Source organism: Corvus brachyrhynchos, unplaced genomic scaffold (assembly GCF_000691975.1).
Source record: "Corvus brachyrhynchos isolate BGI_N302 unplaced genomic scaffold, ASM69197v1 scaffold255, whole genome shotgun sequence".
In the NCBI taxonomy this organism is placed as follows: domain Eukaryota; kingdom Metazoa; phylum Chordata; class Aves; order Passeriformes; family Corvidae; genus Corvus; species Corvus brachyrhynchos.
The window spans coordinates 2,723,873-2,736,611 of NW_008238358.1; the positions used below are offsets into that span (position 1 = coordinate 2,723,873).

General features: G+C 36.4%; 1 protein-coding gene across 2 annotated transcripts in view; it reads left to right on the plus strand.

The window, feature by feature from the left end:
* Positions 1-6: 6 nt before the first annotated feature.
* CERKL (ceramide kinase like) overlaps positions 7-12,739 on the plus strand; it is a 37,929-nt gene continuing 25,196 nt past the window's right edge. Inside the window, exons 1-2 of one of the 2 annotated variants that reach the window (XM_017735746.1) lie at positions 7-2,172; positions 5,693-5,935. In XM_017735746.1, the coding sequence (XP_017591235.1) occupies positions 2,067-2,172; positions 5,693-5,935 (349 nt within the window). In that variant the 5' untranslated portion in view covers positions 7-2,066. Of the gene's footprint in view, positions 2,173-3,852; positions 4,051-5,692; positions 5,936-12,739 lie in introns of those variants that run through there. The other variant, XM_017735747.1, reaches the window with a different exon arrangement.

The window sequence follows — 12,739 nt, forward strand, 5'->3', positions numbered from 1 at the left end:
GATGAAAGGAGACAGTCCCAGTTCTTCCTTCTTCCCTGCTGTGAATTTTCTTATCAATTTGTAGCATCTCTAGTTCTATAGGAGTGGTGTTGAGCTGCTTATACTAAACAACTTGTCAGAAGACTAGGCAGGGGGAAAAGAAAAAGTGGGCAATCTATGTTACTTTAGGGGGTTGATTTGACTAAGCAGAGCCAGACTTCAGGAGAAGGGCTGGACTGCACAGTCATGGCAGGTGAGTCGAGGGTGGGTGTCTTGTGTTGAGAGATGGATTAGCAGCAAAGTATTGCGTTTGCTTGGCAAAATACATCACACTAAGATTCTCTAGAAAAGGAGAATGAAAATGGGTTGTATCCCTGTCAGATGTTTTTAAGCTCAGTTTTCTGCCCTGAAGGAATACAGCTGCTGCTGCAAGTGGATAGCTGCTATTAAAAGGTGAAGTTAGTTGTTGCACCCTGCTTTTACTCTCCAGCTCTGGAGAAACTGAGATGCATCTCTTCAGTCCCTTGTAGTACTTTCTGAACTCCTTGCTGCTCCCAGGCAGGTCATTGTACACAGTCTGAGAAATGTGTTTCTAGGTTAGGGCCTTGCTTGTGTTAAACTTCTACACCACCTTTTAGAAGGACTAGAGTAACATAAAGCTAATCTTCAAACGAAAATCAGCCCCTCCCCAACCTGGCTTTTGCTGTACCACCTTCTCCTCAGCTTACTGTTTGATACTTTTGGCAAGCAGAAAGTGGAATTTTGCTTTCTCTGCTTTCAGAGAGTAAGAGGCATAGCATCAAATTTTGCCAGAAGTGTTGCATGACCTATATTTTTGAAATAAAAAAATCATTCAAAATTCATGTGTTTTGAAATAGCTTTTCTGTCTCATGTTTAGAGTATTTAAATAAGTGCTAAAGAGCCAGACAAGCTTTACAGTGTTTCTTGGCTTTTCTGGCAAGAATGATCATACCTGCTTTTCCAGCCCTTTTTAATCAATAAGTAGCTGAAAGCTATAGAGGTTTTATGAATCAGCTGCATGCTGCTTATCGTGCTTTGCTGATTTACAGTGAGGGAAAAATGGGCTTAATAATTGATGGGCTAATAGGTGCTGGTTTATATGCATTAGACATTATCATATTAAATATTCCTAAACATAGATTTATAGACATACTGTCAAAACTAGTTTAATTTTTAATTCTATTTATTTTATTTTTGGGTTTATATTAATACAGTTATGTTTTATTGTATGTCTTGAGTGGTTATTTTAAAAGTAGTGTTCATACAGTGTAGGATGGCCTGTGATCAATTTTATAATAAAGAAGTGTTTTTATTATAAACCACTTCTTTAATAAGTACTGATTGCTATATTTGCTTTGGTATAGTCTTGATGATTTTTTTAAAATTTCTAATTATTTCTGTTAAGTTACACTGCCCTCAGCTATATCAATTAACTATTAAGGAAGTAAACTTTGAGAATGTAGTGGGACAGAGAGCCTAAAATGTGTAAAAGATTTATCTATTCATTATAGTCAGGGGGGACTAGGTGTCTTGCCAAAGGTCAGAGGAAGCATTTGTGACCAAGGGAGTATAACACATTTTAGTTTGTGTCCAACTCTTGTTCCTGAATTATAGTCACATTTCATGTGTGTTTTCTGATATTTTCCATGTACTCCAGATATTTGTTATGGAAATCAAGTCCTTAAGTACCACTTCTAGATGTTGGGCCTCTGTGGTAAGATAACAGTCCAAAAAGTGTTTCCTTGTTGAACTGTTGGTGTTTATATTTAAATACCACATTTTCTTTAAAACTGTTCTATTTTTCATAGTACTGCTTTTTTTCTTTGCATGTATTTTCATCAATTTTGCTGTAAACATGAGGTAGTATGTTTAAAGCCTAGTTTAAAACTCTTAACAATTAAAATTTGGCTTGCTATTAACAGTTAAACTCTATTTGAGTGTATTAGTCCCTCATCTTTTGATTTAGCTCAGTATGGTTGATTTAGACATAATTTTTGTTAAATAAGAGATTAGACTACCATAAGTAGGAAAAATGTAGGATAGTCTCATTGCTTGAAATTAGTGAGATGATAAATAGGGGCATAAAACTTCCTAGAAATTCATCTATCCAGGCAGATTTTTCTTTTTTTCATGCTGCATTTGGAAAAAAAAAAGTGGACATGTGCAGAAACTGTGAGTACAATTAGCGTCAAGCAGATAAATCCAGCTCTAATCCTGTTTACGCTCTACATCAGACAGATGTGCTGAGATTGATTTAGACAAGCCCTTGGCTTATAGTAACTTTTTTTTTAAGTGCCATATATTGTGGTTTTGTTAGATCTTTGTTAAATGTTAAGTGCTGTTCGTTTTGCTCTTCCCTAACGCCTGTAACCTACTTTATACAGGTTCCCTCTGTGCTTTCATGATGACAGGGCAGCCTGGTAGAAGAGATTATCTTTATTCCTTGTAATTAAATTGACTTCTCTTTTTCAGAAGATACAACAATGGGAAGTGGGTACTGAATTAAATAAATAGCATGATATCTAATAGATGTATACTTAAATCTCTTGCAAGAACAGATGGTACCCAATATCTTTCTAAGTAATGTGAGAGGACAGTTAATGTCCTGAAAATGCTCGCAATAACCAATACGATACTAATGAGCCAATACGGTTTTTGAAGTTTAAAAAAGTGTCGAATCCAATATATGCTTTATTTACTTACATACTTTATACTAATATTTTACTAGCCTGGTTGTTGTCTCATACTAGAAGTATTTTATAAATACAGCTCGTGACTTACATTTTTTTTATCTGAGTTGTTTTATAAAATTTTACTGCATTTGGGATGGTCTTATTTTCAGTAAGCAGAGAAGATGAAAATTATGGAATTTGCCTTGGATTTTATGCAGATTTCTTTACAACTTTAGTAAAAATTGGCTGTCCTAATCCTACTAGCTGCTTCAACATTTCCTCTACAAATTAAAACCTGAGGATGATAGCTTTTTATAGTTCAACATTCCTAGAGTTTAAATCCTTCTCCAGGTAGCATCTAGAAATGTATTCCTGTAAAACAACCAAAGTCAAATAGTGGTTTTGAAAGTCTGGTGCTGCCTAGTAAGAATGTTTTATTTTAAATATCAAAAGTTTTGATATGCATCTGAGCAACGTAAGAATTTGATAAATACAGAGTAAGAGGAAGATGCATGAGCAAATAAGTAACCTGCTGAAATAGTCATGAAAAGAAAAGGCAGGCCTTACCTGGTTTATGACTAAATGTCATTCTATGAAAGCTAGTGGGGAATAAAAAAGTATTTTAACAGACCTTCATTTTCCTTGACTTGTGCCTGTCAAGTAGACTAATGTTTGTAACTTGTTTGTGGTGTACATTCATAACATTGGCATAATAGAGTTTGTGATATCCTCAGCAGAACTAAGAGTTAAATCCAAAATATGATTTATTAAAAAGTATGATTTATTTAAAAGTATTTTAAAAGCAAGCCCACTTAAAATACTTGTATTGGTCAGGGGAAATGAATGCTGCAGCTCAGTTATGGCTGCATAATGGTTGTGGTTATATATCACGTGTCTTTGTTCACTCATTTTCCTAAAGCATTGAGGTTGTGTGTTGGCATGTTCAGTGTATTGTGTGTCTCACAGTGAGACTTCGTGAAAAAAACATAAGCAGACCCCTCAAAAAAATCTGTTTTAAAAATAAAAATAAATCTTTAATATAGGTATTAAACTATGTAGTTCTAGATAAGTGATATGGGACATAACCAGTCAGTTTTTCATTTCAGACTTACAGAGACTATTTACCCCTAAATGTTTTAGAAGAGCAATACAAAGTTTGACAAAAATGAAGGTCTTGGGTTTGGTAATGTTTGTATCAAGTTTGTTTGGACAATGTCCACTTGGAGTCTGTGTAAAATCATAGTTCAAATGGAATCATACAGTATTTTTCCCCCCTCAGCTCCCTCATTTCTACAGGATACATTGAATGAAAATACTTTTACAGCAGTCATTACAGTACTTTTAAGATTTATGTTGGGGTTTTAAAAAAACTATTTAGGTGAGTTTCCTCCTGTTTATTTGCTGTATACTTCTGAAAATCTGCACTACAGACAGTTTCCTGTGTACTATCTCAATGCACACCAACATTTACTTGTCACAGTATTCCTGCTAAGAACGGAATGATTTCAGTCCAGTTTTACACCTTAGTAGCTGATTTACACAGAAATTAGGATGGTAAAATATAAAAAGCTGGGAAAAATATGTGGGAAGTATAGCAAGGTCATGCTTCTATTTGTAGCAGGTTATTTGGTATGGAACAGGAAAAAACGAATTGTTTGAGAATTGTGAGGAGAGGTAATATTGTTTTGAGCTTTAGCTGTGTTAGCATGGCTGAGGAGAAGTCATCCAAGATTCCTGGACAGAGAGATGATCACTGCATAGTCTCCTTCCAGAAATGATGTTGAGAAATGCCAGCATCAAACTGTTACAAGAGTTGACAAAGTGGTCTTTCTCCTGCCCAGAGGAAGTATGACTTTCTGAAACCCTCAGCTTCATGTGGTATAATGAAGGTGGTGGTGCTGCCCACCTTTCCCAGGATGACAATTAAAATAGACTTTTCCCAGCACTTCAGTACAGCATGTATCAACTATTCATCAAACAGAATCTGTTATGGTTTTTGCTATTGAGAAACCAGTTGACAGAGCTGTTGCTGGATTTGGGGAAGTTTTCTGGTTTCTAGAGTTTCTTTCCTTGGGCAGCAAAGGGACCTTTATTGGCCTGCTGTATCAGATCTGCTGTAATTACGAAGAAATCAGGGAAACCTTTCTGTGTCCAGAGAATCTGATACCTACAGAAATGGTGACACTTTTCCTTCAGTTTGTGTATTTGACTTTGTTTTTGAGGAATCGGAATGCAGCTCAAGAGAGCAGAAAAGGGAGAAGCCTGTACTACAGTGGCTCAGTTGATACATTTCCAAAATGCACTTGGAAATGAAGTGATAGCATCTGCAGCCACAGCATCCATGTAAATAACAGCTCCAAGATAACAAAACCTTCACTTTGCCTAACACAAATCTCCCTTGGGATGAGGATCTTGAACTGTCCCAAGAACTTTTTTGAAACTGTTTTTCTTGTCTTCTAAACTGAATTCATACATCAAAAATGAAAGCAAAGATGAGTAATAGAGTTTTGCTTTATTTGTCTATTTTTGCTTAAATATTTTCTGATTTATTTCTAATATAAACACAAAAGGCAATGGTTGTATCAAATAAAAAAATATAGTGAGCATATAGTCAGCTTGGGTCATAGCACACTTTCTGATTTATGATTTAGGAGTGCACAACTGCTGTGATTGCTATGATTTAGGTGAATACCATAAAGAATTTGCTTTTTGAATGCAAATGCAAAAAAAAGTATTTCTTAGAGTGTGAAATTTTATTAATTTTTTTGAACACCAGAAAGCTGAGTAAATAACCTCTTTGAAATTGTTTTGTTTGTACAGCTGGATACATAACTAAGTTGGTAAAATAAAAGACCAATGATTGAGGGAAATTATATGCAGTAAGTTTCAATGCAAGCATGAACAGATGCAAGAAGTGAAGCTAGAGATGAAGCTGTAACAATGTTTTTTTTAGTTGTTACTCCCAAACATATTGGTAATGCTTTTCTTTTTTTTTTTTTTTTCTTTTTTTTCTCTTACAGGTGATTCCAGTGTGGCCTTACAGGCTCAAGAGGAGATTATTGAAATGAAAGATGTATTTTCAGTAAAACTGAAACGTCGTCGTTTTGCAGGGCAGAAAAAAGGTGGTACTTTGTTGGGTATCACAATTTTTAAATGCTTGAATAAAGAAGAGAATAAGCTTACAGACTGTGCTATCCATTTAAATAACTTAAGTGAAGATCATTGTCAGTCATGGTTTAGACATCTGAAGGAAATTCTGAATGGTAAGCATTTAATTGAGGTTGATGTCGTATTTATTTCTATTGGCAATACGTGAGGTTGAATGAAGCTTAGAAACGTTTTGCCTGTAGAAATTAAGACACAGATATGAATATTATTTCTGCCAAATGTTTACTACTGAAGTTTTACGTGGTGAAGTGTAAAATTTAGGAAAGTGACAATAATTGACTAATGTATCTGTAAAACTGAAACAAATTGATGTTATTTTTGGAAGAGTTTTGGAAGCTACTGAAAATAAGTAGTTTATTCTGACTGAAGAGTCTTCTGGGAAATCTGTTTCTGAATGAAATAATATATTTTGTTGATATTTTCAACAAAATTTCATTTGAAATTGCATCACACATGATGGTACTACAGTAGTTGCACTTCTGGGAGCTCTTCAGGTGACAGTTTAGGAAATCCCACTTGAGACCTCCAGATTCTTTAGGAGACTAATGGGAGATACTTTCCTCATCTTCATAAATTCACAGGGGGCAGTGCTCTTAAGGTTCTGTAGGACTCTTGTTGTCTAATTTGATACAAAATTTATTGACACTAGTGATGGAAGGTAATTCTTTACTTTAAAAATATCTTTCTGTGTTTGCTTAGGCTAATGCCATTTTCAGGATGCTTTGTTTAACCAGTTATAAGGTTGGTTGCTTGGCTGGGGTTTCTTTTATTTTTTATTTTATGGAAGCTCCATCAAAATTAAGAAAAAAATATTAACCATATAGGGAAAAGAGCCCTGAGAAATCCAAGCCTTTCACTGTAGTTTGTATTTGAAAGACATAGAATATAGCACACTTTTGATTTAAAAAACCAAAATGACGCCCCTTCCCCAATACTAAACTCTCTGATTTAGCTCCAAAATGTGCCTCTGTTTACAGATTTTGGCAAATGAGTTTGTTTGTTACAGAAGAAAAGCAGTCTCTCTTGTAACAGACTATTAGAACTCCAGCTGAATTGTTAAGAATGAGCTGGGTTACGGAATTCAAATCTTGTACATCTGTAGTGTTTGTAACAACACTTTGAATAACAATTTATAGTGTGCTTCTAGTAAAGTTTCACAAGCAGGTATTAGAGAAACAACATGAGTTATTAATGGTGCATTCTTACACTGTTTGTTTACAGTATGCTTTGGATTTTCCCAATGAAGATGTGTATTAAAAAGTGCCTTCCCTTTTCCCCTTTTGAAAGACTTTATCATGAAATATCTCAATCTGCAGAAGTGCCAGGATTCCTGTAGATCTCCAGCTACCCATAAAGGCAAGGACATTTGCATAAGGAGCAAATGTCTGTTTTGTTCCCAGATTACCCTCCATCTATCAGGAGCAGTGATACCATATGTTCACAGAAAAAAAAGCTGCAGTATCTCTAGCTCAGGTTGCCTTGACCTCGAGGTGCAGTCTCTGTTTTATAGCCTTGTAATTGGAAGCCACCTGAACCTGAAAAAAAAGTATTCTGTGCAATGCTGTTTCAAGTTCCTGCTTCAGTCTTTCTCCATAAGCTCAGACCTTGTACAGATTTTTTGATCTCTGATCAGTACATTTTTTCTCCTTGCCTTCCACCTCAGGAATAAACAGGACTCAGAGTGATAAAAATAACTGCACAAACCCCTCCTAATACCAGTTGCTAATGTGTATATTCTTCTAAGTTTGAACTAAAAGTATACAATGCAGTTGACTTCTGTTGATTTCTCAGTGACTGGTATTTCTGTGTGAAACAGTAATGGATTTTCGTAGTTTTTGCTGCAGCTTTTTTTTTTTTTTTTTTTTTTTTCTTGGTGTGGTGCTGGACTCATCATTGTTAATAAACTCAAATTGGCTGCTTCTGGTTTTATCCTTCTAAAATAGTGAAAATTACTTCCCTGCCCTCCTTCCTCCCCCAGTCTATCTGATCACAAAGTAATTTTTCATTAACTGCTGCATTATTTACTGGAAGGATTTTTTTTTTTTTTTTTTGGGCTGGAGCAAATTAAAAGCAGGTGATTTATCAAAGTAGAATATATATATATTTGGTCAGTAATATTTAGACATTCTGACAAATGGGAGTACATGTTACTGACAGGTGTGTTTCCTCTGCAGATAAATGCAATTTCTACTTGTTTACCTTACCCTTTGACAAGTTTTTAGATTTTTATACATATACATTAATTAAGGAACAACAATAGCAATTTTATCAGTGATGATACGAGCCAAAGTTTATCTGAATTTCTAATCTTCTAATGAGGATTTTATTTTTTCTGAAATTTTATGTACACTTTCCTTTTTACTGTGTGATCTGTGTCTGTCATGAATGTTTCATACATGGTTTTTCCCTGTTCATTTCTATTATATTCATCGTGAGTGTCCTCTGTTGCTTTAAATTTGTGTTCAGAGTACTTCAGTTTAAACTGGGCTATAATTTTTTATGAAGCCTGTTATCATATAGGTGAGTACACAGAGACATAACTGTTTAGAATTTAGTTACAGTGACTGCTATTATGTTTTTGTGTGCGTGTCAGGGTAACTAAATAGATGGACTGCCATCTTCCCATACTTAAAGAAGTTCTTATTTTCTGCCTAATGTTGCTGCTGTTCCAGTGCATGCCAGCTAGATACGAAGAGCTTGCTCACTGATGTGGTGTTCCTGAAATCTGATCTTCTGCACATCATGTTTGTTAAACTGATGTAAGATAACCACTGCCATCTTGATGCACCTATGGAGCTTTGGCTCTGGGCTGGCTCCTGGAAGGCCCCAAAGGGCAGCTTAGACAGGGTCTAGTGTGCTGTTATCTCATGTCAGCCCTGGTGCACACCCCACTCTGTGATTTCCATTTATACACATCTTTTTGTAAAGGACTTACGGGCATGGCATGTGGGGACACACTGTGTCAGTAGAATTCACTGTTTCATCTAAAATCCTCTGCACATTCAAATACACAGTGGTACTTAAAGGGTTGAGACAGGCTCAAAAATGAGAGAAAATGTACCGTTTTCAATGCTTATCCATTTTTTTTTTTAACAAGATAAGACTTACTAACGGTTGATTTGAAAAAGCTTTACTTAAAAACTCTGTAAACTAACAAAAGACAGTAAATGTGGTTAAGAATAAATGATAAAATAGCAAAAAAAGCATGAAGTCCATTTTATTTTTATCTACTGCTCTGCAGTATCTATCACACTGGGATTTGATATGAATGCCTGAAACTTCATGCATGAAGTTTTAATTAAACCATTAATGTTAAACATTAACTTAGGTTAGTTAATATTAACAGTGGTGTCTCCATAGTTACTCTAACAACTCTGTCTCATATTGTTAGTTTTTCTCATGTATAATATTCCTAATGTTGTATAAAGTATTTATAAATGTAGGTGGTAATGACATGATTCCAGGCTCTTAACTTTTGTAACATAAACCCATTTTCCTAAGGCCGAGGCCTGAAAGCAGCACAGATGTATGTCTGAGCACAGCGTCTCTGCTGCCCTAGGAGCCTTTGTTTTCAGAACACCCTGATTGACCCACCACCCTTCATGGTTCACTGATTCACTTGATAGATCAAGTTTAAACTAGTGCATATTAGCACATTTGTTAGTACTGGGGGAACAGTTGGCCTTCCTGCTTTGGGCTGCTGGCTCGTTTCAAATGGAGCAGCCACAGAAAACAATAACAGAATACCAGTTAGGAGAGCCCCAAAAGGCTGGCAGACTGGGATCAGTTGCACACGGTAGTCAATGACATTGATTCATTCATATAGATGCTGTTTAAAGACAATTAAAAGATTATTATTTAAAAACACTTTAAAGAAGCTTCACAATAATATTGTGTGAAAGTTTAATCTGTGGCTGTTACTGGATATGCTTTCATTAAACTCAGTTGTTTGGTGTGTTTTAATGTGTCTAGTGCACACCAGGAATGATAAAGTAATAAATTTTGTCGTGATCATCCTTTCATGTCAGTTGGCAATTATTTGTCACAAACAAAATCACTTCAATAGTGTACCATCTCTGCTCAAAAGCCTTGTTTGAAAAAAAGTCTGTGAATGAAATATTTTATCTCTCTAAAAAAGTAAATTGATATTCAAATAGTCATAAAGAGAATATTGTAATACTTTCATCCTGCGAATGCATTTGGTTCTTGAAAATCTTGCTAGGATTTATGTCTTAGCTCTGATCGACTTTTCAGCCATAGCCAAATATACATAATCATAAATACAGTTTCTGGTTTAGAATTGTTTAATGAATGATTTTTTTCTTTAAAAAGAAATTAAATTCAACCATTTCCTCAAAAATCTAGGATTTTTTTCCCCCCACCAACTGAAAAGTCTATTTTCTTTTGCCTACTTAGAATTTCTTCTGAAACTTTATACTACCACCTAGGGTTAATTTTTTACATGTAATACTCAAAAACATTGAAGTGAGGTAGTGATGTTTGCTTTTATACCCTTCAGTTTTCTCCTGATGTCTGTTTCACAATACTGTAACTCACACTGTCTGGGTAACAGAATTTTTGATACTTCAGCTGCTTTCTCTTCTTCTACAAACTGTTTCCTATTCTTTCCCACTGCTTTATGTATTATATTCTTATATTTGTATGTTTGGGGGGGTGTTTCTGGTTTGTTTTTTGTAAGTTTCAAGGTATACTTAGATATCCATGACTGAAGTAATTTTTTACAGTTTTTTAGCTCTGGGTGTTGGTGGGGGGTTGAGTATTAGGAGGAGCAGCTGATCACGGGTTCTTGTAAATAAGAAACATGACAGCACATTAATGGATTTGGTTAAATCTTTTCTCTTTTGAAGCAGGAATCCTTATTCTTACAGTTTTCCATTTAATTTCTAGTGATGCTTTAGGCAAAGGATAGAGTCACAGAAATTATTTTTTTGGTCTTAATATTTTTCTGACTTCTAAAAGACTGCAGCAATACCAGTTAGTAGATTTCAATTAAGGCATTATTATAATGTGTTTATGATGATTATTTATATGTAATAATAGTCTTTGGGAGCTTTTGTTTAGTCTTCCTTGTTTATGTTGTAATTCCTGTAATAAGAAATTCCACTGTAGTACATATCTGCAGTCCTTGTTGCAGTTTCCAGAGAATCAGGAAGAATTTAGGTCGGAATGGACCTCTGGAGATTATCTGTTCTAGCTTCCTGCTCAGGACAGGTGAGCTTCTAATAAAGATCACGTTGCTAAGAGCCATGTCCAGATAAGTTTTGAAAATCTCTAAGGATGGACAATGTCATCCATGGCTTAGCTGCCCTCATTGTGAAGGGCAATTTTCTTTATTTCACATTGGGATATTCCTTGTGGCACTTGTGTCCACTGCCTCTTTGTCCTTGCACCTGTAGGAAGCCTGGCTTGGTGGCCTGTTACTCCCGCAGTAGATGCTTAAGGAAAACCTTTAGGTAGATTTTGTCCTTGGGGCTGTCCAAGGTGGCTGCCAGTGACTCTCCTGTGGCCTGCTCTGGCCCCTCGTTGTATTCACAGTCCTCTGTTGGACTTGCTCCACTTCATCTGTCTTGTGCTGGGGGGCCTGAATGTGGATGCAATTTTTTAGCTTCAGGCTCCAAAGATGTTGAGAACAAGGGTATAGGGGTATCCTTTGCACTGCTGGCTGTCCTCTTGCTGCAGCCCAGTGAGCCCTTGCCCTTCCTGGCTGCAGTGGCCCTGTTCCCTTGTGTCCAGCTCCTGCCCATCAGGAGCTGCCAGTGCTCTCTAAGAGGTGCTGCCTGCTTGGCCCAGCCCCAGCCCATGCTCTGAGGTTTTGCTGGCTCAGGTACTGGGCTTTGTGTTTGTCTTTATTGAATATTTTCAGGCTTTTCTCAGACCTTTCTTGTAGCTAAGCAGGTCCTCATGAACAGCAACTCTTTCCTCCAACACAACTGCAGTCCCTCACAAGTTCCCTATTTCCTTTTTTCTCCTTTTGAAAGAGATGATTATGAACACAGGTATTTGTTACTGAGGACATGCAGGATTCTCCAGGATTATTTTGCTGTGCCATGACTTGGCACTCTGTGTAACATTTTGACATACATATGGTTATACAATTTTTTGTGTATGCTTTTTATGTTATAGCAGCAAGCTGATCCAATAATTTCCTTCAGTATCTTTAAGAAATCTTCTAAATTTTTTGACACAAACTGGCTAAAGTGCTAGTTTTCATTTTGAGATTCTTTGGTGTGTTTAAATATATGAAAAAATAATCTCCGTGACTTTTATAATTATGTTTTGATCTTAGGAATACTTTCCTCTTTAATGCTGAAATAGTATTTAGTTATAATTTCTTTGAGTTCCTGTTCAGTTTTTGAGGTAGAGTGAGTGGAATGAGTCCTTGCTGACACTCTGAAGGTACATGTGGCTGTAAAAATTGAACTAATGTTCTTCATGGGGCAGGAAAGTGTGCTTTCATTCTTGACTCCCTTTTGGAGTTGTGGCCTACTACTAATTTTGTTCTTGAATGTTGAAAGCAGTACACTTGCCAGATAGTCTAGCTTTTATTTGACTAAGAAAGTGATAGTCTGTTGCAGTGGGGATCCTGCAACACGCATATATCAAACCAGGAGTCCCGTGGAAAGGAAATATATATGGACAGACAGATTCTTGCTAGCTGTTTCAGAGATGTTTATTTCTCCAGCCGCATGGCCGGAGCTCTGCCCAGGAACTGCTCCAGTCACGGGACCAAGGGTCCTTCTGCCCGCGCAGGGAACACAAACCAACCCATGGGAACGAGGCTGAGCAGGGGCAGGGAAACCCCGTGTCTGTGCCCTCAGGGCCCCTCTCCCAGGGCTACACGGCAGGGGAGGGACCCCAACACCTCACCCGTTTTATTT